At 49.5% G+C, this 27,500-nt stretch overlaps 1 protein-coding gene across 1 annotated transcript in view; it reads right to left on the bottom strand.

Annotated features, from left to right (window-relative positions):
- jmjd1cb (jumonji domain containing 1Cb) overlaps positions 1 to 27,500 on the bottom strand; it is a 216,357-nt gene that overhangs the window by 31,840 nt on the left and 157,017 nt on the right. Inside the window, exons 5-17 of the mRNA XM_063221908.1 lie at positions 27,074 to 27,198; positions 25,521 to 25,664; positions 24,435 to 24,479; positions 22,840 to 23,149; positions 20,422 to 21,442; positions 19,011 to 20,280; positions 17,184 to 17,359; positions 12,403 to 15,056; positions 9,886 to 10,087; positions 7,738 to 7,952; positions 5,506 to 5,658; positions 3,755 to 3,844; positions 2,040 to 2,170 (exon numbers count right to left, since the gene is read on the bottom strand). Of these exons, the coding sequence (XP_063077978.1) occupies positions 2,040 to 2,170; positions 3,755 to 3,844; positions 5,506 to 5,658; positions 7,738 to 7,952; positions 9,886 to 10,087; positions 12,403 to 15,056; positions 17,184 to 17,359; positions 19,011 to 20,280; positions 20,422 to 21,442; positions 22,840 to 23,149; positions 24,435 to 24,479; positions 25,521 to 25,664; positions 27,074 to 27,198 (6,536 nt within the window). The remainder of the gene's footprint in view (positions 1 to 2,039; positions 2,171 to 3,754; positions 3,845 to 5,505; positions 5,659 to 7,737; positions 7,953 to 9,885; positions 10,088 to 12,402; positions 15,057 to 17,183; positions 17,360 to 19,010; positions 20,281 to 20,421; positions 21,443 to 22,839; positions 23,150 to 24,434; positions 24,480 to 25,520; positions 25,665 to 27,073; positions 27,199 to 27,500) is intronic.

The raw sequence follows: 27,500 nt of genomic DNA, 5'->3' as shown, positions 1-27,500 counted from the left end.
AATAAGACAGTTGTTAAGCATGTATTCACAAATGTCTTGTTCATGCCCTATAAGGGATTTATTACCATTATAACCTTAGTAAGGACCTAGTAGACCTAGATTTCTATTTATGTGTAAGCAGTAAGGGCCAGAATACAATGTGTATAAGCTCCTGGTACACTGTGTGAACAAACCCTGAACAGTGTGAAAACAGATGTGGAATAAGGGTCCCTATTCTAAAGTGATGCATTGCTCAGCCCAGATGGCTTAGGGCCCCCGCACTACCTAGGGCCCCCGCACTACCTAGGGCCCCCACTCTACGCCCCCCCCGGGAAGCAAAGTGTAAGAACATTTCAGATTCTACATTAGTCTCAGTAGGTATGAAGATCTCACTTATTCTACTCATTATGTTAATGAGTAATTGGAAGCAATATATAGCAAGGATTGGACGTAAAGTTATCAATGACGGTGGGTGGTGAGATGTCATTTTTTCATACACCAATTAGTTTTAATTGTAAAAACCCTACAATAAATGTAGAATATAACGATGAGTAATAGTTTGGAAGCGAAACTAAGCTATTCCTTTCTGATAAATAAGTTAATGTTTGAGAAACTTAGCTACAAGAAGTGCAGTGCATGATGGGTACGCCCTTAGTCAGAAATGCAATGCATGGCCAATGCAGCAATGATAATATTTCTGTTGTTACGTACATGGCAAATTGTTTGGATAGCAACTAAATTTCACAAGTGAGGGGAGGAGCTAAGGACATAGGCTCAGAGCTGGGTAGGTTGTCTATTGGCCTAGATTGCGTACCCATCATGCACTGCACTTCTTGAAGCTAATGTTCTCAAACATTCACTTAATTATCACAAAAGAGTAGTTTAGTTTTGCTTCAAAACTATTATTCTAATGTTCTGCATTTATTTTGGGTTTTTTTACAATTAAAACTCAGTGGTACATGAAAAAAAATTACATCTCACCAACCCACCGCCATTGACAAGTGTACGTTCAATCCTTGCCATATATAGGCTCTTGTTACCTCCCTCTCATTGATATGAACAAGAGAAAACTAGATGACTCAGCCAAGTAAGTATTAATTATTTGATATACCCTTACACTTTGTAGATCGGGGGGGCTAGATAGTGCAGGCCTGGGTGGTGTGGGGGCCCTAGGACTTTGGTAGTGCAGAGGCCCTGAGCCATCTGGGCTGACCAATGCATCACTTTAGAATAGGGACCCTTATTCTGCATCTGTTTTCACACTGTTCAGGGTTTGTTCACACAGTGTGTCGGGAGCTTATACACATTGTATTCTGCCACTTACTACTTACTAATAAATAGAAATATAGGCTTACTGGTCCTTACTAAGGTTACATTAGTAATAAAACCCTAATTGGGCATGAACAAGACATTTGTGAATACATGCTTAACAACTGTCTTATTTTGCTTAGTACATGCCTTACAAGTTACTTATACAGGCATTAATATTGTATGTATTAGTGCTAATAGATGTGTCCCTAAAATAAAGTGTTACCACACATACACACGCACACATTAGACGAGAAATGCCATCAGACATTCCGAACCAGCCTTGTAGACCGATAACTTGCATAAAGTGGGAAAGTCTAGCCCTTCTGTGGTTACGCGCACAGCTCATCTAACATACGATCTAAAATACAGCTCTGTATGGTAAACACCACCATGAATAAAACCCGCTGTTTTACATATGGTTGATAAACACCGCCCCAGTTGCCAAAACACTTGAATAAATAAGACTGCGGAGGAGAGCAAAAGCAAACGTGTGTGTGTGTGTGTGTGTGTGTGTGTGTGTGTGTGTGTGTGTGTGTGTGTGTGTGTGTGTGTGTGTGTGTGTGTGTGTGTGTGTGTGTGTGTGTGTGTGTGTGCGTGTGTGTGTATGAAGTGTATCAGTCTGTTGGGTAAATGTGCAAGTGCATCAACTCAGTGATGTGCAATGATGTGTATTTGCATGTGTGCACATGTGCGTGTGCGTGTGCGTGTGTATTGGTGTGCTATCGCGTTGATAGCAGGGTGTTGTGTACCTGGGAGACTCCGTTGGTGGAGGGCAGCTTGCCCAGCAGAGCTGTCTGCTTGCTGGCGGAACAGGCACAGTGGGCACGGATGCCATACTTCTCCCTCAGGGTATGCATGGCACTCACCAAGTCTGACAGCACTATAGGGGGGAGAGAGAGTTGTTCTAAAGAGCTGTTCTTTTGTTCTTGTTCCTTGTTCTTTTTTTGCCATTTTGTTTTCAGTCAGAGAGCGAGAGAGAGATAATGAGAGAGAGAGAGAGAGAGAGAGAGAGAGAGAGAGAGAGAGAGAGAGAGAGAGAGAGAGAGAGAGAGAGAGAGAGAGAGAGAGAGAGAGAGAGAGAGACAAGAAGGACAAGACTGAACATCAAACATGATTTGATACAAGTAGAAATTAAAACTCACATTTTCGTGTTAAAAACATCACAGTCAAAGTTAGACATTCCCATGAAAAGGAACCAAAGTCGTGAAAGCAGGAGAGAGAGTGTGTATGAGAGTTGAGAGACAGGAAACAGAAGTGGGAGAAATCGAGGCGTGGAGGCAAGGAGTAAACACACATGCTTTTTACTCTCTCGCTCACACGAGGAATGTGTGTGTGTGAGAGACGTGTTTTTTCCCTCACTCAGGCGTGGAATGTGAGTGAATGGTGTGTTCCAGTGTGTGCGCTTGGGCTTTTTGTGTGTATGCATCATTGTGCACATGTGTAAGTGTAAATCAAACATGATGGAGAAGGTGACATAAGCAAGGGCGAGCTTGTGCCACAACACACAGCAGGCCTTTGTAACACACCTCACCACACAGGGGCAACACGCTGAGGACAGACAGGGGCTTTACTTTGCCTCCAAACTAACTGTGTGTGTGCGTGTGTGCATGTGTGTGCGTGTGTGTGTGTGTGTGTGGTGGCACTTCACTGCAGCTATCTGGGTCGTTGTGCGGTGTATGGGGGGTAGTGGGTCGTTGTGTGGTGTATGGTGGAGGTGTAGTGGGTTGTTGTGCCGTGTGCTTATTATTCTACTTCCCCCCTCTGGTGACCAACCACACCACACCCACCCCACCCCACCCCACCACCCTCTTCCAGCCGCCATCTACTCTCATCTCCACACACCAACACTGCAGTCTTTTGCCACTCTTGAGCTGTTCCAGATCCTAACGTGCACGTGGGTGTGCCTATGTGCCTGTGTGCGTGTGTGCCTGTGTGCGTGTGTGTGTGTGTTTATGAGAAGCAAAGCCAAAAGCAATGGATTTACTGGAATGGTTGCATGATAGCTTTGGGGAACATTGTTAGCCTCTGTCGACACTAATTCCACTGAAGACTGGCCTGAGACACTACAGACTGGCCTCTGCAATGTCTCTGAATGTATGGATGTAATGGCGTGTGTGTGTGTGTGTGTGTGTGTGTGTGTGTGTGTGTGTGTGTGTGTGTGTGTGTGTGTGTGTGTGTGTGTGTGTGTGTGTGTGTGTGTGTGTGTGTGTAAAATAGTGAGTGAATGAGAGAAAGAAAGTGTGTGCGATGATAGAGAGAGAGAGAGAGAGAGAGAGTGAAAGAGTGAAAGAGACACAAAGAGACAGAGAGAGAGAGAGAGAGAGAGAGAGAGAGAGAGAGAGAGAGAGAGAGAGAGAGAGAGCACGAGAAAGAGAAAGAGAAAGAGAAAGAGAAAGAGAAAGAGAAAGAGAAAGAGAAAGACGAAAGAACCACGTGTATGTGTGTGTGCACTGCCACTGCTTACCCGTTCCAGGGATAATCTGTGTTGGCATCAGGTGCTTGTGGTCGTGAGGCTGACCCTTGACACACTTCAGCCAGGCATACAGCTCTTTGTCTGCAAGCGAGAGGGGAGGAGAGGGGGAAGAACAACGGAGGAATGTTACTGTCCGCTCGCCAACACACACACACACACAAACACATTTTTTGTCAGTCAAGAAAACACATTCGGTCTGTAAGGGAATCACATTTTGTCTGAAAGGCAAGAACCAGCACTCCTAAATTCACATGCCAACACACAGGCACACGAGCAAGGCCAACACAGACACACACATGCCCACACACACCTTCATCTGAATTCAAAATGGATATTAACAAGACTTCCAATTATGTGTGGGACTGTCAATCCCGAGACCCCCTAGTGACCAGCTTGTGTGCACATATCCAAACAGATGCAAACCTCATGAATTACACAAGAGCGTGCACCGCGGTACCAAAGGTGGGGGGATTTGCCGTACAAGAGAACATAAAATCCAGAATCTTTTCTGAACAGGATCCCTCTGGGCAGGGCTCAAACACAGCTGCCAAAATCAGCGCTGTCTGTTGTACTACAGACCCACGGATGAATGTGCACCGAAACATACACTCACAAAATTACACACACAGACACACACTGGGGCACACGCACAACCTTAAAGACACATATATACACAAAGCGAGGGTTTGTGCTGGGAAAGGAAAGGAGTCTCCCTGATTGACTTCTAACAACCCCTCTGAACCAGAGCGTCACTTGGGCATAAAATCAGACTGCTGCCCTTACACAATACCACGACACACACACACACACAGACACAGACAAACACACACACGCACACACGCGTGCGCGCGCACACAAAATTAGTCCAGTGCAGTGCTGGTGTGCCTGGGGCTCATGGGGCCCTTACAAAACACACGCAATCACACACACCTCCTCAAGGAGAAGAGAAGCACAGAGAGCAGAGAAACAAGAAGGAGGGGAAAGCAGAGAGAGTAAGGGGGGAGACAGAGACGACAATAGGAAAAGAGCAGTGAGAAATCTCAGAAGGAAAGACAGAAAGAAACAGATCATGAGTAAGTGGGTGAAAGAAAGAAAGAAAGAAAGAAAGAAAGAAAGAAAGAAAGAAAGAAAGAAAGAAAGAAAGAAAGAAAGAAAGAAAGAAAAAAAGAAAGAAAGAAAGAAAGAAAGAAGCTAAACTTAGAGAGAGATTTAACAAGTGATATTACAACTATATCAACACACAAGTTAAATCTACACATCTACACACAATTTCTCTCTCTCCTCTCTCATTTCTAATTTGATGTAATCTGCGTTCTCTTTTTTTTTCACGAGTCGGACAGTGACAGAGCAAGAGGTAGGTCAGAGTGCCAAAGGGTAGGAACTTGGGGATGAAGACAGGACGAACCCTGCAGTACATCTAAGGAAGGCAGCAGGCATGGATACTCTGAGGTAGTAACCAAATGAAGTATACTACCCTACAAAGCAAAGACGCAGTAACCGCAATGTTGTTGAACTATGATTTTAATGACATATATACGTGTATGTATATAAAAAAATTATATCAAAACTACTCAGGCTGGTCAACAGAATAATTTTAAGGTAATTTTACTCAGTTCTGCGCTATGCAAAGTTACTGCCTTTTTTGCTTTATAGTGCAGCATACAGGTCTCCTTTGAGGGAGTATGGGAGCATCCCCACAGACACTGTAAGAGGTGAAAGGTGACAGGAGCATGGAGACCAACCTTTGGAGCTCTTCTTCTCCTTGGCCCTGTAGCAGTCCAGGCAGACCACAAAGCCGCACTTCTGGCACACCCAGTGGATGTTGAAGAGCGTAGCCTCGCAGGCGTCACACATCTCCCGCACGCCACGCACCGCACGCTTCCACGCCATCTTGGCTGTAGTGGAGGAGGAGAGAGGAGGAGGAGGGGAAGGGGGTAGAGGAAGAAGAGGGGAGTGGTAAGTAAGTGATTCAAAGTAAAACAAACTCTTCCTTGCCACACATCACATAGTTGGTGGTATGACAGCCCGTCAAAAAAATAAAGAGCAAGTTGAAGAGTGAGGGGGAGAGAGAGGGATAGAAAGAGAGAGAGATGAACGTGTATACACAGAGTGAGCGAGTGGAAGAGATTACATGATTGACAGAGAGAGGGAAAGATAGAGAGAGAGAGAGAGAGAGAGAGAGAGAGAGAGAGAGAGAGAGAGAGAGAGAGAGAGAGAGAGAGAGAGAGAGAGAGAGATAGAGAGAGAGAAGAGAGAAGACACAGTATGAAAATAAAACAACTTGACAGGGTGTCAATGAATGATGAATATGCAGGTAGCTGCTGTCTCGTCGCTATAAAACAGATATCACACTCGAGCATAACACCCCATTTTCTAGATGTCATGAGCAGCTACTGCGGAGTAACACTGTGTCAAACACAGTTCCCCATCAACACCCGGCGCATGCGATGTGAAAACGTGAGTGCGAGGAGGATCACAGCCCTTTTGATGAAAATAAAAAGCTAGAAAAATGAAGAGCTATGAACTATGCAAATGAGGGTTAGTGCTTAATACATAAACAGCGGCATGTCTGTAGCCAGACAAAATGAAGTATGAAACTATGCAAATGAAGCATTGCTTGATAATAAACAACTCTGTATATCTGCAGTGTTCGTTCTTTCCCCTCCCTGCAGGATTGACCCTGTTGTCGTGTCAGTGTGGCGTCTGTGCCTCGCTCCCCGCTGACTGGCGCAGTGGGATTAGTGGAGCATGAGAGGAGAGAGGGGGGGGAATTATAGCGTGCGTAATCTTGTTCTCAGAGACCAGCAATCACCTCGCCTCGCCTCACCTCACCTCACCTCAAGTCACCTCCAGTCACTTCCAGTTTCACATGCTGGATATGTGGGTGGACACTCTGCACACAGACACACACACACACACACACACGCACACACACGCACACACACACACGCGCACGCGCACACGCACACACGCACGCGCCACGCACACACGCACGCGCACACACGCACACGCACACACGCACACGCACACGCACACTCACACAGGCACATACACACAGGCACATACACACAGGCACATACACACAGGCACATACACACAGGCACACACACACAGGCGCGCACACACACACACACACACAAAGACGCGCACACACACACACCCCCCTGCAGCATCATGAAGTGCTGTCTCTTTCTGTCGTTGTCTACTTTAATGTCTTAATACTACTGTGTGTGCAGACACAAACACTCATCACTCCCACAAGGGGGAGGAGTGCCATCATTGAATGCTGTCTCTCTCACGCTTGCTCTCTGTCTTTCCTCACGTGTCTCAGCATCTCTTCCTCCCTCACACTCTCTTCATCCCCTGCTCTACATGTAATTAAGGTTCATTCAATTTGGTGAAGAACTGCAAAATGATGGAAAAAAAACCTTGTCTTACTAGTGATATACTGTATATCACCACATAATAAACTATGAAACATTTTCCAACAACAAAAAAAAACACAGACAAAACAGCAATCATCAGCTCAATCCTACCACATCACTGGTATGTTTTTACTTTCAGTCTACTGTCTCAAGCTCTGAGTGAATGTAAAAAAAAATCTGCAACACACACCAACACATCATCGAAAAAAATGTAAACGGCTGGTGAACAGCTAAGAAGATGAAAATGAATATCAATTATTGCAATAATAATTTTCTGCAAAAGCCGTCCCATGCTGGGTAAGCGACTGCAAAGCCTACCTAAAATCTACAACTCGTAGTGCACAACTAAACGTACCGATACAGCTACTTTAGTACACCAACACTTTACAGGGAATGATAAAATGGAAACGGCTGGCAAAACAGCTAAGAGGCTGCCAACATTTGCACTCAGCAGCAACAGGCAAGTAGATAGTCATTCCTCTGCCTGTCTTCTAAGACTGTGTGTGTGTGTGTGTGTGGGATGTGTGTGTGCACGTGTGTGCGGCCTACCGTCTTTCTTAATCCAGCTGGAGGCCGTGTTCTCCATGGAGACCATCTGACAGAACTTGTCCCCGATGAAGCTGAGGATGTACTTGGAGGTGTCCAGGTCCAGCTCGCTTTCCTCGTACATGTCGGGCGCCCACAGGGACAACGCCTCCTCGTCGAACTGCTCCGGGTTCGAGAAGCCGTCGATGCGGATCACCCCGTTCTTGCTGTACGACAGCCTACAGGAAGAATACACACACCACAATTAACATATGCAGAATTCACAGGTGCGTAACCAAAAAACACATACGCCGATCACAATGTGGATTACGCTTTTCTTGCGGCACAACAAACCTACAGGGGCAAAGTATTCCAAGTGGGACCTGAAATCCTTTTCTTAAAATCTACATACTATATGTTGCTGTGTCTGTTGTTGACTATTTATGCGAGTTGTGTTGTTTATTGGGTCAGAGGTGGGTCCCGAATATTTGCGAAAATTTCAAGTGGTCCCCACAAGTGGTCAAGTGGTCCCCACAAATATGCCACTCAAGGAGACAAAATCCAGTTGCTCAACTAAAATATTTTGGCCCACACACAAGTTCACATTATCCACGTCACATCCAACCAAAATCTTATCTCTCCAAAATTTTGGTTTTGATTTTTACCTGTGTTTTTTTCAACATCTATTGAGAAAATCATATTTCAAAATCACAATTACCTCAAACACACAGACGAGCATGAAGCCCAAGTGGATACCTGCTACAGACACCAATCCATAACTTTGCCCTGAGGCTTGCACACGTCTGTAAAATATATTCATGAGGCGCCTTCCAAAGACTAGTCACTCGCAGCCATTAATTAGGGGCAACAGAGGGGGAGAGAGAGAGAGAGAGAGAGAGAGAGAGAGAGAGAGAGAGAGAGAGAGAGAGAGAGAGAGAGAGAGAGAGAGAGAGAGAGAGAGGAGGGTACTCATGCAAAACAGGTCCCTGATGGGTGCTACTGTAGTGTGGTGTGGTGTAGGGAGGAGAAGCAGACTAAAGCGATCACTAATGGAGTCACTCTTCTCTCTACACTGCCTGGCTAATAATTAGAGCAGTATTACACATCTGAAAGGTTACCATCATGAAGCAGCCAGAAAGGATAAAAAAGATGAAAGACACAAAATGGAAGAAAGAAAGAAAGAAAGAGAGACAAAGCAAGCTCAGCTGACCTCCAGATGACTTACATTTTAATCTAAAAATCCTTTGACGGAGAAAAAAAAGAAAAAGAAAAATCCTTCCCCAAAAAAGGAAGTAAAAGGAATGACCAAAAAAAGAGCCCATTATGAAACTAGCAGGTGGTGCAGCAGCTAGGCAACCCTATGCTAATCTGAGCCCTGTGCTGGGGTGGGTTGAGGTGTGTCAGCGAGGCCCTTGTCGGTCTGTCTGCATGGTCCTGACATACACCAGATTAAAAACCTCCCAAATCCTCTTCAGAGAGGGGGGGAGGGGGTTAGGGGACGACTTATTACAGGATTAAACATGAAGAGCCAAAAAAACATCCTCAAAATCCCATACTCCCCGAAATCATATTTCAACAAGAATTTGGGAGGAAAAAAAAAATCTCAGACAGGCCTCACAGGGGGGCAAAAAAAATTGTGGTCTCTTCCACATGGAAAAGTGAGCCTGACAGTCAGTCACCTGTAGATAAAGAAAGACTTAATAGTTTTGCTAGTGGATAAGAAAGATTTCATATTTTAGATATGTTTTAGATGTAGAAAGTTTTTTTTTTTCCCCCATAAGGCTGCATCCACTTCCAAGAAATCAGCTGCCAGCTATCAACTCTGGCTTCAAGTAGGGGAATATTACCACTGCACTACCTGATACGAAGGGAACATGACAGACAAGAGCAACAAGGTCAACCGACCTGCATCACGTACAAACCCCCCAAAAAGTAAACCGATGGACAAACCAAAAAACATAGTACAGTGTGGTCAGTGGTGTGGTAAAACACTGCAAGACAAACGAGAACCACCAGCAAGAACATACTGTACATCCAGGGACCTGGGTGCAACTCTGGCCCATAGCCATTTCCCAATCTGCAACACCTCTCTCTCACACCAATTCCCTACCCCCTCTCTCTTCCAATAAAGGCGTTTAAAGCTCAAAAAAGAAAGCAGGGTGGAAGACTCACCGTCGGAAGTAGTAGAATCGACAGAAGACGGGGGAGTGTGTGGGCTCCTCGCCCTTCTTGCTGCGAATCACGCGGCACTCGCGGCACTTCTGCAGGTTGGGGCCGATCTCGCTGCACGAGTCGTCTTGCAGGAAGGACTCGCCCGTCTGCTTCAGCTTCTTCACCTTACGCCAGTCCTTCAGCACCGAACGTGGGATGCCGTCTGGGGAAAACACACACACGAATAGCAAGAATTATAAAACCCCCAAAACAATAATAGCTAGATCTTCAGCACAGAGTGTAGGATGCCTGCTGTACGACAGACAGTATAGCAATAAACCAAAAATCCCAAAAACAATAATAGATTGACCTTGAGGGCATCTGAATATTGTCCCCAAACATTGCAATGTCCATGTATTCTGAAACAGCCTGAATAACTCGCAGGGGTGAAAACAAAGCTATATTTAAAAAAAATGAATGTCAAAGTCACGTTTAAGAAAACACATTGACAAGTACAATATTTGTTTTAACATTTTACTCTTATATACTCCAACTGACACCAACATGTTGACATTTGATAAACAGTGCCCATGAAGTCTATATTTATTTAAGTATGTATGGGCCTGCCTGTCTGCTTTGGCATGCCTGCGCTCCTCAAAAACATCAGTGAACGTGCTGTTAGCACCTTCACTTATGACCTGAGAGTAGTGCATTAAACATATCCATCACACACACACACACACACACACACACACACACACACACACACACACACACACACACACACACACACACACACACACACACACACACACACACACACACACACACACACACACACACACACACACACACACACACACACACACACACACACACACACATTTCTAAATATATGATGCTACGGGAACACTGCAGCCTCTCGCTTTATCTGCTAATGAGCAGGAATTTCATCAAGGCTCTCCCTCCCTCCCAGCCCCCCATAAATAATTTATTTTGCCTTGTCTGACTGAGTGGAGAAGTGCAATGACCAGGGTGTCTTTTCTCTCTGTCGCTCTTTGTAATATTACAAGATAAATGAATAATAATAAATAATGAAAAACAGAAACTGTGTGTCTGTGCTATGAGTGCACGCGCACGCACACGCACACGCACACGCACACACACGCACACACACACACACACACACACACACACACACACGCACACACACACACACACACACACACACACACACACACACACACACACACACACGCTTTAGTGATTAGGTTACATGAGGGATACTTGGCAGTGCATGAAAACACATGTGCAATAAGACACCCTCTGAAAATAGCAGGCAGATGGGGGCCTACAGTATGCTTCTCTACTGAGCCCGCTACGAGCAATCTAAATGTTTAAGTCACTACCTCAACACACACACACGCTTGTACACGTGCGCGCACACACACACACACACGCGCGCACGCACACACCCACGCACGCACGCACACGCACACAAAGAGTTCTCACCATCTAAACCACAAGCTAGCAATCTAGCCGACCCACTATTATGACTTCAGTTATGAAAATTGACAATCTGGAGTGACCCGGCACATTAGAAGACGTATCTGGTTCCAAAGGGCACTGCGCTCCTCTGCGGGGAGGTAATGCAAACAGGCCTGCTAAAAGCTTCAGGAGATTTCCAGTGAGGAAAAGAGTGACTGGCAGCGAGAATGGGAGACGGAGGAGGGAAAAAAGTGTACCGAAAGAGAAGAAAGCAAGAAAGAAAAAAAGTCCAGAAAGCACTTTATGTGCGTGCCACAAAAAAAAATTGACTGTAGCAGAAACGTGAACACATTTCTCTCTGCCACTGCCTTCCAGAGCAGCGATGCCTATCCACCCCCAACCCCCCACCTCTACCTCAACACCCCAGTGTTTTCATAGCAGCTGGGCTACAGATGTCTTCAATATTCTCTATCCATACCTCCCCCACCCCCCATCCCCCACACTAATATAGCAAACCCCCCTGGCCCACCCCCTGCACACCTCGCTCTCACACATAGACTAAATAAGCAGCACTTATAGAGAGCCCCATATCCAGGGTGCCGGAGAAATATAAACATCCCCGGAAAAACACCAGCGCTCTGCCATTGGTTATACAACCCACATGGGGTAGGATGTGGCTCTGCGCTCAGTTACTGACAGATTTCTGATGTTATTCACCAGATAGCGCCGGGAGAAATGTGAGAGGCCAACACAGAGGGAGGAGAGGAGATGGAATACTGTACATGAAAAAGATGAGAGGATGAAGGGGGGGGGGGGTGTCTGGTGGAGTGCGCCAAGGCACCTGACTGTCCATATATGGACCCGCTTGGACATGAGGAGCCAGGTTTGAATCCAGTCGTTTCCCGACCCTACCACATCTCTCTCTCCTCTTCATTTCCTGTCATCTCTTTCAGGATCCTGTCAAACAAAGACCTAAAAACCACCCTCACCTCAAAATAAAAAAAAAATAATAAAAAAAGATGTAAAAAAACAATAAAAGATGTGACTTACTGCTACTGGCCAGCTTGAGTTTGGTCTTCTCCCGGGCGCTGCGGAATATTCCGTTGGGCTTGTTGTCGTCCTCGTCCTTGCGTCCGCGCTGCATGTCGTTCTGTTTCTTCTTGTAGGTGGGCTTGGGCTGCCTCTTGGTGCGCTGCTCCGTCTTGCCGCTCTCGCTGCCGTCCGAGTCCTCGGCGCTGTCCGTGCCCGACTCGTAGGGCCGCTTGGAGCCGCGCCGCGTCCGCCTGTCCTCCGGGCTCGGCTTATCCCCGTTGCCCTCCTCGGAGCTGGCCTTGCCCTCCTTGCCAGAGTCGGTCTCGCTGGCGGACGCAGAGGCAGAGGCCGAGGCCGAGGCCGAGGCCGAGACCGAGGCGGAAGCAGAAGTGGAGGCCACCAGGTTGACACTGCAGGGCTTGATGATGTCCGAGGCCGGGGGAGTGGTGGAGGGCGGCGGGGCGCAGCCAGGCTTTTCGGGCTGGCTGGTGGTGCTGCGGTCCTCCTCCGAGTGGCGCGTCAGCCAGGCCTTTTTCAACTTGTGGTAGGGCACGCTGGGGGGCGGGGTGGACTGGCCGTTGGGCAGAGGGGGAGGCGCTCCTTTGCCGGCTGCACTGCTGTTGCCGGTGTTGCTAGCAGGCGAGGGGGTCATTCTGGCTTCCTGCGCTGCGGTGCCAGGGGTAGGAGGACCTTGCGGCGGGGGGCGCTCGCTTTCGGGAGTGCTGCCCGAACTCTTGGACTGCTGTGCCGCGGCCAGAGCCGCCTTGTGCTTCTTCAGATGGACGAAGTTTCCGGAGTAGGAGTGCGGCGCCGGGGAGGCCGTGCCTGAGGACGGCAGCGTGTTGGGAGAGGTGGTGCCGGAACTGCTGCTGCTGCACTCATGGACGTCAGACCCGGCCAGAGACCGGGGCTTGGGGGTCGAGGAGTTCTCCATCCTGTTGATGCTGCTCATGTTAGTTTGTGGGTGTGGGTGGGGATTAGAGTTAGTATTAGCGGGGAAATAGAGTTCAGAGCCACCGCGATCTCCGCCACGGCTCGAGACACTGAAGGCGGCCGTGGAGGAGGAGGAGGAGGAGGAGGAGGAGGAGGAGGCAGACGAAGAGGAAGTGGTCATCATGTCAGTTCGGATATTGCACACAGAGTTGGCCAATGACATCATGTGGCTGGGAATGCCAGGCTGAGACGTCCGGATCATACCCTTCTTGTACTGCGCACACATGTCCTCCAGGTTGGTGTTGGGCAGAATGACTCGGCTAGTGTCCCTATTGTTCTCCTGCAGTTTGCCTGCGCTTGCGTCCATGTGGAGCATCTTTCCCAGGAGGACGGGCCTTGCAATCTCCGGCTCCCTGAGCATGGAGGCCTTGATCCCGGACGAGCCCCCATCATATTTGATGCATGTGGGTGGCCGCACGATAACGGAGGCGGTGGCGCCGTGCGTCTTGTTCCGGCCCTTGTCTTCCAGCCACGCAAGTCTGTCGTGTCCGGGGACACCGCCACTGTCGCCACCGCCGACCCGCCACGGTTCCGCCCCTCCTCCGCTCAGTTCGGCCCCGCTCTTCACCTCCCTCAGCTCGGGCAGCAGCGTGGGCGGCTTCTGCTGTTCCGGAAGCTTCCCGGCCACGCTGACCGGCTGGATGGGGGTGAGCGTGGGCGGCGAGAGGCGACCGTAGCTGTTGCTGGCCTCTTTGCCGCGATCCAGAGTGTGCTGAGTGGGCGGGTGGAACACCGGGGCGCGGTGCAGTGCCGGCATGCGGAGCTGACCGGTGGCCGAGAGTACGGGGCTCCTCCGAGGCTCCCCGGCGGCCTGGTGCTGGTGCTGGTGCTGGTGCTGGTGGTGGTGATGGTGTTGGTGATGATGGTGGGGGCTGTGGAGTTGGTGCAGCACCGCCTGATGATGCTGCTGCTGCTGCTGCTGCTGCTGGGAGAGCTGCTCCGAGATCTTGCCCACCAGACCCTCCCCCTCGGGCTGGTGCTTGATGAGAGGCGGTGGCTTGGAGAGGGACTTGGGGCCCCCACTTCCACCACCTCCGGCGCCACCTTGCCCACCGCCACCAGGGGCGAACCCCAGGGACAAGGGACTAGACGAGGACGAGGGCGGATTGCCGACCACCTTATCAAAGTACGAGTTCAGCTCTTTGGAGGGGTAGAGGCGAGGGGGCTCGTTCACCACGCTGTTGGAGAGCGTGGTGAAGTAGTTGCTCTGCTGCACGGCCGGCTTGAACTTGTAGAGCTCGGAGGCGGAGGGCGGGCGCTGGTCGGCCTCGCGATGGTCGCGATGGTCTCGGTGGTCCCGCTCGGGGCCCAGAGGAGCGTGGTGAGGCTTGCTGGGCACAGGGTGTGCCACGGCGGAGCCCGGGAGGGGCGGAGGCACGCGGGGGTACCCGTCGCCGCGCTCCGACTCGCCCGGCCTTAGCTTGGCGGTGAAGGGCGCCACCTCGATGCTCTCTTGCAGGATGCGTCGGTTTTCCTCCTTGTACTTGCTGGCGGCGCGCTCGGAGGCGTCCGCTTGCGGCGGCGGGGGGACGAGGCGCGGCGTCTTGGACAGAGGGTCCAGGTAGCCGGGCCGGTGCAGCTCCTTTCCCGTGGGGGTGCGGCTGCGGTCCGGCTCCTGTTTCAGGTGGGCCACCGTCATGCCGCGTAGGGGGTCGCCAAACACCTTCTTCTCCAGCTCCCTGAGGGCACAAAAACCCAAAAGAGAATATAATGAACTTCAAGACCTAAAAACAAATCAACAATTCATCATACTGCATGTTCTGCTAGATCATGTAAAATCATGAACCACCAAAACCAAAAAATGCAAAAGAAAAAAACATCACACGTCATGCATACAACTCAACACGATTCACTTTCTGCAAGATTACGGTAAGTAAAATCCAATTTTCCTATTTTTGATGGAACACGATGAGATGACTTCAACCCTAAATCTATTAGTGCCATTTCAAATGTGCAAGGCACAACATGCATGAATCCCCCACGCATGAATGAACACTCTTCAAAGAGGATGCAACACAGAGGCCAGATTCCTGTTTGCAAACCGTTAGACGAATTAACATTATTTATTATATGGTTGTGACGTCATCTGTCGAAGGCTCCATTCATTTCAACGGGGCTCCCCAACGTTCGGACGTCTGTTATTTTTCGATAACGGACGGGTTGGTCTATAACAGACCGCTGTCAATGGCAACAAGACTTTTCACTGCTAAAGCGACTTTTCAACAAGACTCTAATCAGCTGCTGTGATAGACAGCACCCGTTGTCCTGGCTACCGCTGTCAATAACAAGACGTTCACTGCTAAAGCCACTGGCTTGTATACAAGTCAGTGGCTAAAGCGAATCTTTCATATCACTCCGCAGGGGGTCCGGTCTTTTGTCACTCTAATCAGCTGCTGTGATAGACAACACCTGTTGTCCTGGCTAGCCTACCTAGCGCCTGGCGGTGTTCCACTGTTCCAGATTGTTTTGCGCAGCAACAATCTTAACATTAAATAGGTCTAAAGAAATGTCCCCGCATGTGTGAATCATTTAAGTATATCCATATAATAAGCGGGTTAACTTTCGGCGAGTCGGTCGCTTTGTGGAATAGCAGCACTTCAGAGAGAACAAGACCCCTCCGCTCCGCGTCGGGGTCTAAAGATTCTCTCTGTCGTGCTGCTATTCCACGGTAGCGACCTTCTCGCCGAACGTTAACCCTTACATAACGCCCAGGGGCTCTGGTAGTGAGTGACACAACTTCACCCCAACACATCCCATCCCATCCCCTCTCCTCCCCTGGCCTGCAGAACATCACAGCTGAATCAACTCTGGGAGAGAAAAGAAAAGGGGGCCATGCATGCATCAGGGTCAGGGCAACAGGCTGTACTTTCTACCCCAGCGTTAGGTAACCGTGCCGGGGTCGGATTGGCTGACGGCAGTCCCCCCCTTGCTCCTGGTTGGTGGTGTGTGTGCGTGTGTGTGTGTGTGTGTGTGTGTGTGTGTGTGTGTGTGTGTGTGTGTGTGTGTGTGTGTGTGTGTGTGTGTGTGTGTGTGTGTGTGTCTATAATAATAGAGTTGTTTCATGCGGGGCTGGACAGCTGAATGGGCGTATAGTGCTCCCGTCACATGTGGTTTGTTCCACATCAGGGTCACAATGTATTTCAACCAACGAGCGAAATGGTGAGAGGCGTGCTTATACTCAACTCACACACGCGTGCGCTCACACACTCACTCACACACACACACACACACACACACACACACACACAGTACATTACATTACATTACACAGACAGTACATTTAAAACCGCACAGAAACACACAAACATGCCAAAAGACCACACACCCACACACAGACACAGCACACATACACAGCCATGTGGGGTTACAAACACAAACAAACAGACATGACTATAAACACAGAAGGGCAAACAGTACACACACGGCAAGGAAGAAGGGCCGGGGGAAAAAAGCTCTCTAAAAAGTAAGTTTACTGGAGTGGACTGTAGAGTGCAAACGTACACACACAAGCAACAAGCACACATGCACACGCAGCAACACACAAACCGAAACGAATGAATGCTTACACTTTTCTATGCTTCGGCAAAGATCCGCTAATATAAACATAACCACACATACACACAAACTCTTCTCTGGTTTGCTCATGCTAACGCAGTTCAATAGCGTAGCTCTCGCCGCTCTGCTCTGGCTGCCACAGCTCAATATCATAATATAAATGTTTAAACAAGACCATATTGCTGTGTGTGGAGTGGATGCACGCACGCACGCACAAACACACACACATGCACACTCACGGACACACTTACTCTTTGTGGTGGTCGGCCGCGCTCTTGGAGAGGGGCGGGCTGGCGTGGGCGCTGGGGATCTTGATGGGCCGATGGGGGTCTGCGCTGGCCGGCCGGCCGGGGACGTGGCTCAGGAGTCCCAGGCCGTCTGCCGAGGACACGGGCGTGTGCTGATGCAGCCAGGGGCTGGCCGTGTTCTGTGGCGCACACACACACACACACACACACACACACACACACACACACACACACACACACACACACACACACACACACACACACACACACACACACACACACACACACACACACACACACACACACACACACACACACACAGAAATACACAGTCAATTACAGACCCATGAAGACTAGTGAGTCACTCATCCCTATTTGGACATACACATTACATGACATGTACATACACAGTGAAATACAGACATGGCTGATAGGAATTGTAAACATCGCAGCACTCTCTCACTCCGACACACTGAAATACAAGCACACACAAAAACAAAAATAGATGAACAGTTAAAATAGGTCAAGGTTCAATTGTGTTCAAAGTGCAGTGCACACACTCTCACTCGTGTGACGCATGCCGACGCATTCCCACGCATGCCTGCACACACATGCCTGCCTGCGCGCACGCACGCACGCGCGCTCGCACGCACACACGCACGCACACAGAGCACTTCCTCTCATGACCCTTTCATTAAGTTGATGCTTTCATTAACTTGATGTTTTCAGACAGATGGCTTTTCGTGCCAATTGCTGAAGTCACTACACTTCTGATTAAAAGCCTCTCTTGAAGACTCTCTTCCTGTCATCCGAGACACTCGGTCTTGGTGTGTGAACACTCAGGGAGACGAATACGTGACTTGAGTAAAATAACATGTTTTCACAAACATGGCGGCTAGCTACCGACTTATTTGGTCTTTCTGTTCAGAGACGAGTTTCTTTTTCTCGCTATACCGTTCACTCCGGCAAAACATTTCGAGGAGTTCTTGGTGCTAACATTGATTAAATGCCAGTCAATAGGCTACCTCCTGCAACACTCAAGGTCCACCGGTTGAAAGTGTAGAGACTGAGCAAGGATATCTGCTACGTGGGCTAATGGGACGTAAACACTGCATGTAGACATACAGACAGCACACAAACAAACTCAAATGCATGCATATCTCTATCTCTATCTCTCTCTCTCTCTCTCTCTCTCTCTCTCAAACACACACACACACACACACACACACAATGAACACAGCTGGCCTATAATGACCCCCCTAACAACCGTAACTACGGCTTAGACACATGCTCATGCCGGAGAATACACACAAAGATATGCCCACAAAAAAACACGCTTGCACAAACACCCACACATGTTTCAAACACACCACCACACACAGACCATTGTCAATGAACAGACAAACATACTGTAACCCCTATTCATGGAAGAATGATGCGGGCTCGAGGTCAGATAAAGCCAGACGCCAACACCACACATTTTCATTACGCATTCCGTGCCAGTCTGATGGCTTGATAAGTGACTAGCAATCAACTGGCCCCTCTTGGTACAATTGCAGCAGAATTGCTTCCATTTAATTCACTTCTAATCAATTTAATTAGATTGTACAGCGTTCCCTGGGAGGAAAGAGAGAGAGAGTGAACAAGCGAGAGAGACAGAGGGAGAGAGAGAGAAAGTGTGCGAGAGAAAGAGAGAGAGAAAGTGTGAGAGAGAAAGAGAGACAGAGAGAGGGAGAGAGAAAGTGTGAGACCAAGCGAGACAGAAAGAAAGAGAGAAAGGAGGAGATACAAAGTGAGAGAAAGCACCTGTAAAGAAAAGGAAACACCTACCCTCCGTAAGGTGCTGTCTGGACTATCGTTGGGGTGCACCCATTTGGAGGAGGGCAGGCCCAGGCCCGGAGGGTACGAGTGCGGGGTGCCATTGGGGTACTGCCAGATGATGGGGTACAGGCCCAGCTGGTTGTAGGGCCCGGCGCCAGGCCCCTGCGGCCCGTGAGGAGATGGTCCGTGCAGGAGCGCAGAGGCCCCCGGTGGCTGCTGCAGAAACTGCTGCTGCTGATGAGGATGGTGGTGGGCTGCCGCGGCGGCGAGAGCCAGGTGCCCCAAACCGCCCGAATCCACGCCCACCCTCGGGTGCCCGCTGAGGATGGAGGAGGGCGGATGCGGGTGCATGCCGGGCAGGACGCCCTGCAGCAGGTGAGCGTGGTGCACGGAGGGGTGGTGAGGGGGAGGTGGTGGATGCGGCGGCGCCCCGTGCGGGTTGATGGAGGAGGCGGGCAGCAGGTGGGAGGCGTGGTGCGAGCCGGGCGTCAGGCAGGTGGCGTGGGACGAGCCGTGCAGCGGGTGCAGGTGCGGGTGCAGGTACGCCGTCACGTGATTAGCCGAGGCGGCGGCTGCTGCAGCTGCGGCGGCCGCAGAGGGAGGAGGCTCGCTCTCGGCGCGCACCAGCGCCGGGTCGCGGTAGATGGTGAAGTGCTCGTTCTTGTCGATGATGAGGGGGCTCTTGGTGGGCTCGCAACGGGCCAGCACCGGCTTGAAGCTGGAGCGCGGCGAGGGCGACGGGGAGGGCGAGGGCTCAGATTTGCACATGGAGACAGGGGAACGGTGCGGCGAGGGCTGCTGCTGCTGCGAGGAGGAGGAAGAGGAGGAGGAGGATAGGACACTGTTGTGGAGCGGGGAACCGTCAGGGAACCGGGCTTTGTGCTTGGAGACCTCCGGCGACGTGTTGGGGCGCGGCTTGCACGCCTCCAGGATGCCGTGGGGCTTGGACGACGGCTTGGAATCCGGCGAGAGGTTGGTGTGCGGGCGGAGCAGAGCTTTGTGGTGGTGGTGGAGGTCAGGCGAGGGTGAGGGGTTGGTGGCGTGGCCGGGGTGCGAGGGCCGGTGGGTGGGTTTGACGAGCGCGTCCGGCGAGGGACTGGGCCTCTGTTGCCGCCTCGTCTCCTCGGCAACGGTGGCCTTGTTGACGCACGACGGCACAATAGTCGTGTACTGGTGTGCCGCCACCTTCTCCCGCTCGGCCAGTGCCGCCGCTGACTCACTCACAGAGGTCAAAGGTCGGATGACCTCCAGGTGGCCGAACTCGAGCTTAGCACCTTGGCTGCTGCGCAGCACCTGAGGCTGGTGGAGGTGGTGCTGGTGCTGGTGCTGGTGCTGGTGTGGGTGTTGGTGATGTTGATGGTGGGGGTGGGGGTGGGGGTGGGGATGGGGATGGGGATGGTGATGCTGCATCTGCTGCTGCTGCTGCTGCTGTTGCTGATGTGGATGATGCTGCTCGTTCTCCCCTTTCCTGAGGTCTGAAGGGGGCGTGGGGGTTAGCACCAAGTGTCGGGGCTCGGGCGTGTAGCGCTCGGCCTTCTGGGAGGCCAGCAGGGCCGACACGGCCTCCGAGCTCTCCCGCGAGCTGGGGTGTGTCCCGGCGTCGTCCGTGATGTCGATGACGCAGGTGGGCGGCGGCGTCTGCTTGGGCGTCTGGGTGCGCTGCGGGGGCGGTGGGCCCGGCAGACTGTAGTGCTCCTTGGTGGGCGGACTCCTGACTGTGCTTCTCATCTCCACGATGCAACCGCCGCTGCTGCTGCTAGTGCTACCAGTGCTGCTAGGTCGCACGCTGCTTTGCGTTTCCGTGGTGACCGGGAGGGGTGGCGCGGCGGGATGCGGCGGACGCGGTGACCGCCTCTCGTCCCGTCGTTCCCTTTCCACCGCCTCGGACACCTGTGGCGTTTCTGCGCCGGCGGCAGGTGCGGGTTTGCTGACGCTGCTGCTTCTGCTTCTGCTTCTCTCCTCCGGCCGCTGATGCTCCTCCCACGGCGACAGTCGACCAATCAGAGCCTGTTCCCGCTCTCGTTCCCGCTCCCTCTCCCGACGTTCCCGTTCTCGTTCCCAGTGTTCCCGCTCCTCCTGCTCCTCAGTCCTCGAGGAGGAGCGGGCTGGTTCCGTCGTGGCAGGTACTGACACCACCTCCTCCTTCACCGCCTTGCCTCCTCCCCTGAGCTCGTTCTCTGAGCTGGGCTCCGAGGAGGAGGACGAGGAGTTGGAGGCGGAGGAGTGGGAGTCGGCCGAGGCGCGGCCCCTTCGCTGCGAGTTCTCGGAGTCGCTGCTCTGGTCCGACTGGTCCGAGCCGCCGTTGCCGCTGGCGCCGCTGCCGGCTTCCGTCTTCAAGCGTTTCAGGGCACCGCTCGGCTTCTTCTCGTCCTCCTCCACTTTGCGCCGCCGGCTCGTGGCTGACTGCTTGCCGCTTTTGCTCTGCTTTGAGGTCGGGAAGTCTGGGAGTCACACACAAAACGGAGAGAGAGAAAGAGGAATGGAGGAGGAATTATGAGGAGTGGAAGAAAGAATTACGGTAAGATCCTTAAAAACAAATTATACCCTGCATTCCTAAAAGTTTTGGTCAGGGTGAACTGACAACTTTAAGGGTACATCAGCATCATCAAGGAGCCTGGGGTCTGTCAACAGTGTCAACTATTTCAACAGTGAATAATGCGTACTTGTGGTCAAGAAACCTTTTCCATGCCAACAAAAGCTTCTTTGTGTACGAATAAGGCATGTGTAGGCAGTAAAGTAAGCTTTTGTAAAGGATGCCTGATGCTAATTTTTGTTCTGCTGTACTCCCACAGGCCTCAAGTCAGACTGTTCTTTTCTGACGCTGTAAAACCACAGGCATAAAGAAAACCTACACATCCATGTAATTATGTACTGGCGGATTACACTCGGGGGCACTCGCATGGTTCAAGGTTACAGTTTTTTTTCACCAGCCGTTGGAAAGCTTCACTTGCAGTGGCACAGCCCATAAGTATACAGTAAGACCTTAAATATACATGTTAAAAATGTAGGATTAAAAAAGGAGGACGCGTTTCATAAAACTCAAAACCGAATGTTGGGGGTGCAAAAACATTGAAATAGAAAACGCATTGTGCAACTGCAGAGGGAGGACTGCGGAGAACTTAATGGATGTAAGTAAGTAGTGCCCAGGGTAGGGGAGGGAGGGAGTGCGGCAGGCAGGCAGGCTCTTAAGTGCTTCTGACCAACTCAATGATGTCATCCTTTTCCTGCAAACCCCCCCACCCAACACCACCATTAAAACGCTGATTGCGTTGCGAGTGCCGCTTTGGACAAGTGACAAATGGACGGCCGTTTCAATTTATGCTCACTTAAAGCGTCTATTTCTCTGAGCCTGCGGCCCCGGCTTGCTCGAGGGCTCTTTGGCAACCGACGGACAACGCATCCATAAAAACGCTCAGGCATAGCAGCCCGGCTTGGGTTTCATTTTTATTAGAGAGAGGGCTGATTCCCTTTAACACGTTTAAAAAGGTGGGGGTCTCAGACTGGCTCAATGTTTCGTTGCAAGAACATTACATAACAGACATGCTAAAGCCGAAGTGTGAAGAATGTGGGGGAAAAAAGCCTGAATATTTTAAGACTAATTCTGAAAAAAGGCATTAAGACTTAATGCAGTGTAAAACATGGTGAACCTCTTCCCTGAGGTGCTAAAATCACACTGATTCAGTGAGGCATTGAGGCCTTGTCATAAAAGCACAGCTTAAAACGGGTCATCATATTACACATTTCACACTTTTACGTTCCTTATAACGTCCGCAGACTTGTTAAGGTTGAGAAGTTAGGGGTGGGGAAGTGGATAAGCAAGAGGCGCTGTAGCACGTACCTCCTCGCGTAGTAACGTCGGGCTTCTCCTCTTTGACCTTGTTGTTGGCGTCATCGTCAGGCACGCTGCTGTCTGAGCCCTTGCGGCGCGAGGAGCGTGAGCCTCGCTGTTGGCCCGGCGATGATTGCGGTTGCTGCTGCTGCTGCTGCTGCTGCTGTTGTTGCTGGTGTTGATGGGATGGCTGTTGCTGGGCCTGCTGGGATAGCTGCTGCTGCTGCTGCTGCTGGGATTGGCCAGCCTGCTTGGGGGCGGAGCTAGATGAGTTCATGACGGGTCGAGGGCTGTTGGCCTGGGCGCGAGTGTAGTGACCCTGCGGTACATCAGAGCAACAGGAAGTGGACCGATACAGATAGAGAGAGGGAGATACAAGGACAGATAGGCCGAGGGGTTGGAGAGAGAAAGAGAAAGAGAAATAGAAAGAGAAAGAGAAAGAGAAAGACAAACAATCAACATTAGTCTCCTGTAAGGGACATCATGCATTTACATGTATTAAAAAGAACCCTATGTTTGAGGGAAATCAAACATATCGGAGTTCTGCGCAGTGCTAGTCATGCTCCCTCATCCATCGCAATACTCCTAATCTACAGTTAATCTGTTACCTGTACTACTCATCTAATGCTACAAAAACAGTCAAGTTAACACTGTTCACGCAACTAAAACTCTTTACAAAGAAGCCATTCATTAAACCGCTTACAATGGGCAGCTAAACAAAAGTGAACTCGGTCCAAACTACAACTCTTCAGCTATGACTAATGGCTGCTAGACGGCATTAAGGCTCTCTCACTATACAAACAAATATCCGATCTACAGTATTGCTGCAACCCGACAGCCGGTGTCACCAGGGACATGTGTGTTAATCGCTAGAGATATGATGGCGTTACTTATTATAGCCCTTTGGTGCTGAGCAAGAGGGGGTGTCGCTAATCATATTTTTAGCAGCACTCCACTAAGGAAAACAAGCATACTGTTAGTAGTGTGTGTACAGGTGCCAACTGAAAGGGCAAAAGTGGGGCTAATGTTAGCACAGTAGACGAGCGTGCTATGCACTGCAAATGTTTAACTAGCGCATACAGGAGCAGCTGACTCAGGGGGATATCTTGAGAGCCGGGCTGAAAAAAGGGGGCTAATGTAACTCTGAACAGACAGGAGTTTCATTATGCGGCTAATGTTTAACCAGCTTTAAGGAAACTAGCAGAAGTTTTAACTGTACAGCATGGGAGGAAAAAAAAGTTATCTTCAACAACTTGGCAGTGGCTAGAGGTACAGCTAGTACTATTGAGTTATATAATACAAGTAGAAATATACTACAGGTGTTAGGTCTAGTCAGAAACAGAATACATGTGCGCCACACTGACTGGAGGCCTTGTGCTTCAATGATGCCACCATAGTATTGGTGGCATGGATGCTAGCAATGTATATTACCCCCAAAATAATTACATTAAAAAACAGTTTCCTGATTGAAATGCATGGGACAAGCTGACGCATTGTGTACGTGACCCAACAAAGTCAATGTGGCATGTATGCATGTGAGCGAGTTTGTTTGTCTAGTGCTACAGTAGGTCTTCTTGCTCTACAGGGTCTGAGAGAGCCGGTACCTGAGTGCCTCCTGCGCTGGTGGTGGGTCTGCCTCCTGACGTCTGCTGGCAAATTCCCCAAATGAACAGGTGAGAAAAACAAAATGGGAAACATACGCACAAACAAACAAACAAACAAACAAACAGAGAAGGAACACAGAAGAGCAAAATGGTTGAACAACAAGAATGAGAGAGTGACAACAGCTAAGCTTTCTAGACAATCTAAGGGCTTTGGTGTTTTCCTTAAGTCAATGAACAAGAGATCCAACAACACAGAAAAAGTAGGGGGAGCAACACGTTTTTTTTTTTCTTGACAGAAGCACACAGTGGCTATCTACAATGGACTGAGAGTGTGTTTTTTTTAACAGATGCAGAAAAGGACACACAAAACCAATGGGACACATGCAAAGAAGATATAAAACATGTCAACTTAAACACATGGCCTATGGAAGCGAACTATAATCATTACCCTATCAGCGGGCTTAAAACGACACTCAGAGGGGAACACTCACTCCGCTCAGAGGGGAACACATATATATTTTGGATTGCATAATTAGACAGATGATATTCTGCAAGACGACAGCTAGGGCTATCTTTAAAATGCAACAGACTAAACACACTACACCAACAACAGCTGTGTTTCGTTTTAACCAGGGTGTCCCTACGGGACGGGCGAAACTGCTTCTCTGAGCATTCATTTGGGCACACAGGGGAAGGGAAGGCAAGTGTGCCTGCAGAGCTGCAGTGGCGTGGGTAACAAGCTGGCAGACATGGCACAGCAAAGGGTGTGGGTGGTTTTTGGGGGCTGGGTTGCGTCAGCAGCAGCAGAGCAATAGCACAGATTGCAGCTTTTACTTCACCGCATAGAAATCTGAACCAGGTTTCAAGGCCAAAAGTGGGCTGGGCAGAAGCTTAACTCGAGCAAGCGGTTATCTGATAATAGGTGAATGTTGAATGACGGCGCCTGTGTTGGGAGCCGCCATAGTAGTGCAAGGCAAGGCGAGGGAAATGAAGGTGATAACACAGGCAGGTGTGCGTTTTTTTGCGGGAGGTGTCTTGTAAAGCTGAGGAAGGTGGAATGGGGTTGCGAGAAGTTCAATCACTTACGTGGGCTGTACTGTTGTTCTGGCTGGAACGAGACCTGCGCCTACACGTGATGCCTATGTTCTCTCCTTTCAGCAATGAGTGGACGACGTCATCGAGAAAAGTCATTTGTACCATACACGGGTCCACATTCTGAGGCTCTAGTACCTGCAAAAGAGACGGGAGAGACCACAATGGAGAAGGTTCCAGAAAAGGCTTTCAATGACCGTAACGACTGACGCTGGTATTCTGGGGAAACTCCCACAAATAGTGAAAGTGTCCTGTAGTCCATCATCAGTCCTTCAAACAAAGTACTCCATGTAAAGCTTCAAAGGCTAAGAAAACAAGTCCATCTACCTTACATGTGAGCACACACAAACTGCCATGACCTAGATAGAAATCCTAAAACGGCATTCAGTAATACTCACACGTACATTCATGTTTGCAAATGCAGTAGAACAGGCGCCACAACAGGGCACAGTGCATTCACTGCCAGTCACCGTATCGCTATCGATGGGAAGTTTGAACTTGAACTTTCGTATGTGTGTGTGTGTGTCAAAGGAACACTGGCAGGGGTGGAGCAGGTACAACAATGGCCGTGCCGTCAATCATAAACTCTTTCAAGGTTTCAACAGAGCGGTAGTTTGTACAGCGGCTGAGCAGGTGCCACGACAATGGCGTCAATCATTAAGTAATTTAAGCTTTAACTGCATTAACACTTCAGGTTATATATGGACTATGTCTGGTCTTCAGCCGTCACCAGAAAATAAGCTCAACTGCAACACTGACTTTACTAACAATCAGAAAATAATCAGAAAAACAAAGATATTCACAGATTAAAATGCAGTTCTCATTTCTCTTAGTCTAGCATAGAAATCTGAGGCACTCAAAATTGATGCTTTTAATATATATATATATATATATATATATATATATATATATATATATATATATGTATATATATATATTGGGGCTTTGAATGCCTTGGATTTCCTTGCCAAGAACAAGTTTGAGAACCCTACACCAATGAGTACCAAGGAACACCCTGGCCAAGATGATTACCCTGAAGCACGTCAAAGTTCTTCCCATGTTTTAAAATTGCCGTCTTGTGTACAGGTGTACAGCATAAACAGTGTGCCATGTTTAATTTAATTTGCCAGTTAAGACACAGCATTATACATTTGCTGCTACCAGAATGGCAATGACCAAGTGGTAGTGCATTACTCAAGACCCACGATGTGTAATGTCACAGCAGTGTAGTACTATGGCAGTTAACTTTTCAATGACTATTACAACGTTCTACAGGTGGAACGGCGCGCAAAATGGGGCTACAACACCAAGAATCACACACGTCTACAAATTTTCTCTATTCTAGTTCTTTCTCTATACTAGTTTCTTCTCTCTCTTTGTGCTATTCTTTCTTGTTTCTCTCACTTTTTATTTTCATCTTTAACATTGATGTTTATCCATTTGTTAAGCACTTTGAGCTGCATGCCTTGTATGATACTGTGCTATACATATACAGTTATTATTAACATACATGACAAAGGATAAAGCCAGTGGCGGCGTTGTACTACCTGATCATTCATAACCACCATAGTGCGACTGAAGAGGTCGTGGTGGGTAATGATGCCTGTAAACCACTGAGTGGCCGAGTCCTGTCTGTAAACACGCACTCTGTAGCCATTCAACGAGTAGGGACCTGGAAGGAAGAGAGGGAGGGAGAGAGGGGGAGAGAGAGAGCGATGTGTAGAGAGAGGAGGAGAGAATGGTTGAACGCCGTCAACAGCAGTGGTTGAACAGTAACTAGTTGAACAGAGCATTCAAATATTTACATTACCATTCACTTCAACGACACACAATGCACAAGCATATCAAACAAGAGGGGACACAAACCACACAGAGAGGAAGGTGCCGGAAAAAAAGAAGAAACAGACAGAACCCGCAGAGAGAAAAAGAGAACCGACAACAACATTCAGGTTCATTTACTTGCATACTAAAACA

The sequence above is a fragment of the Engraulis encrasicolus genome, chromosome 17 (assembly GCF_034702125.1).
Source record: "Engraulis encrasicolus isolate BLACKSEA-1 chromosome 17, IST_EnEncr_1.0, whole genome shotgun sequence".
NCBI lineage: Eukaryota > Metazoa > Chordata > Actinopteri > Clupeiformes > Engraulidae > Engraulis > Engraulis encrasicolus.
Note: the sequence above shows the minus strand (reverse complement) of the source record. Positions and strands in the feature narration are given on the sequence as shown.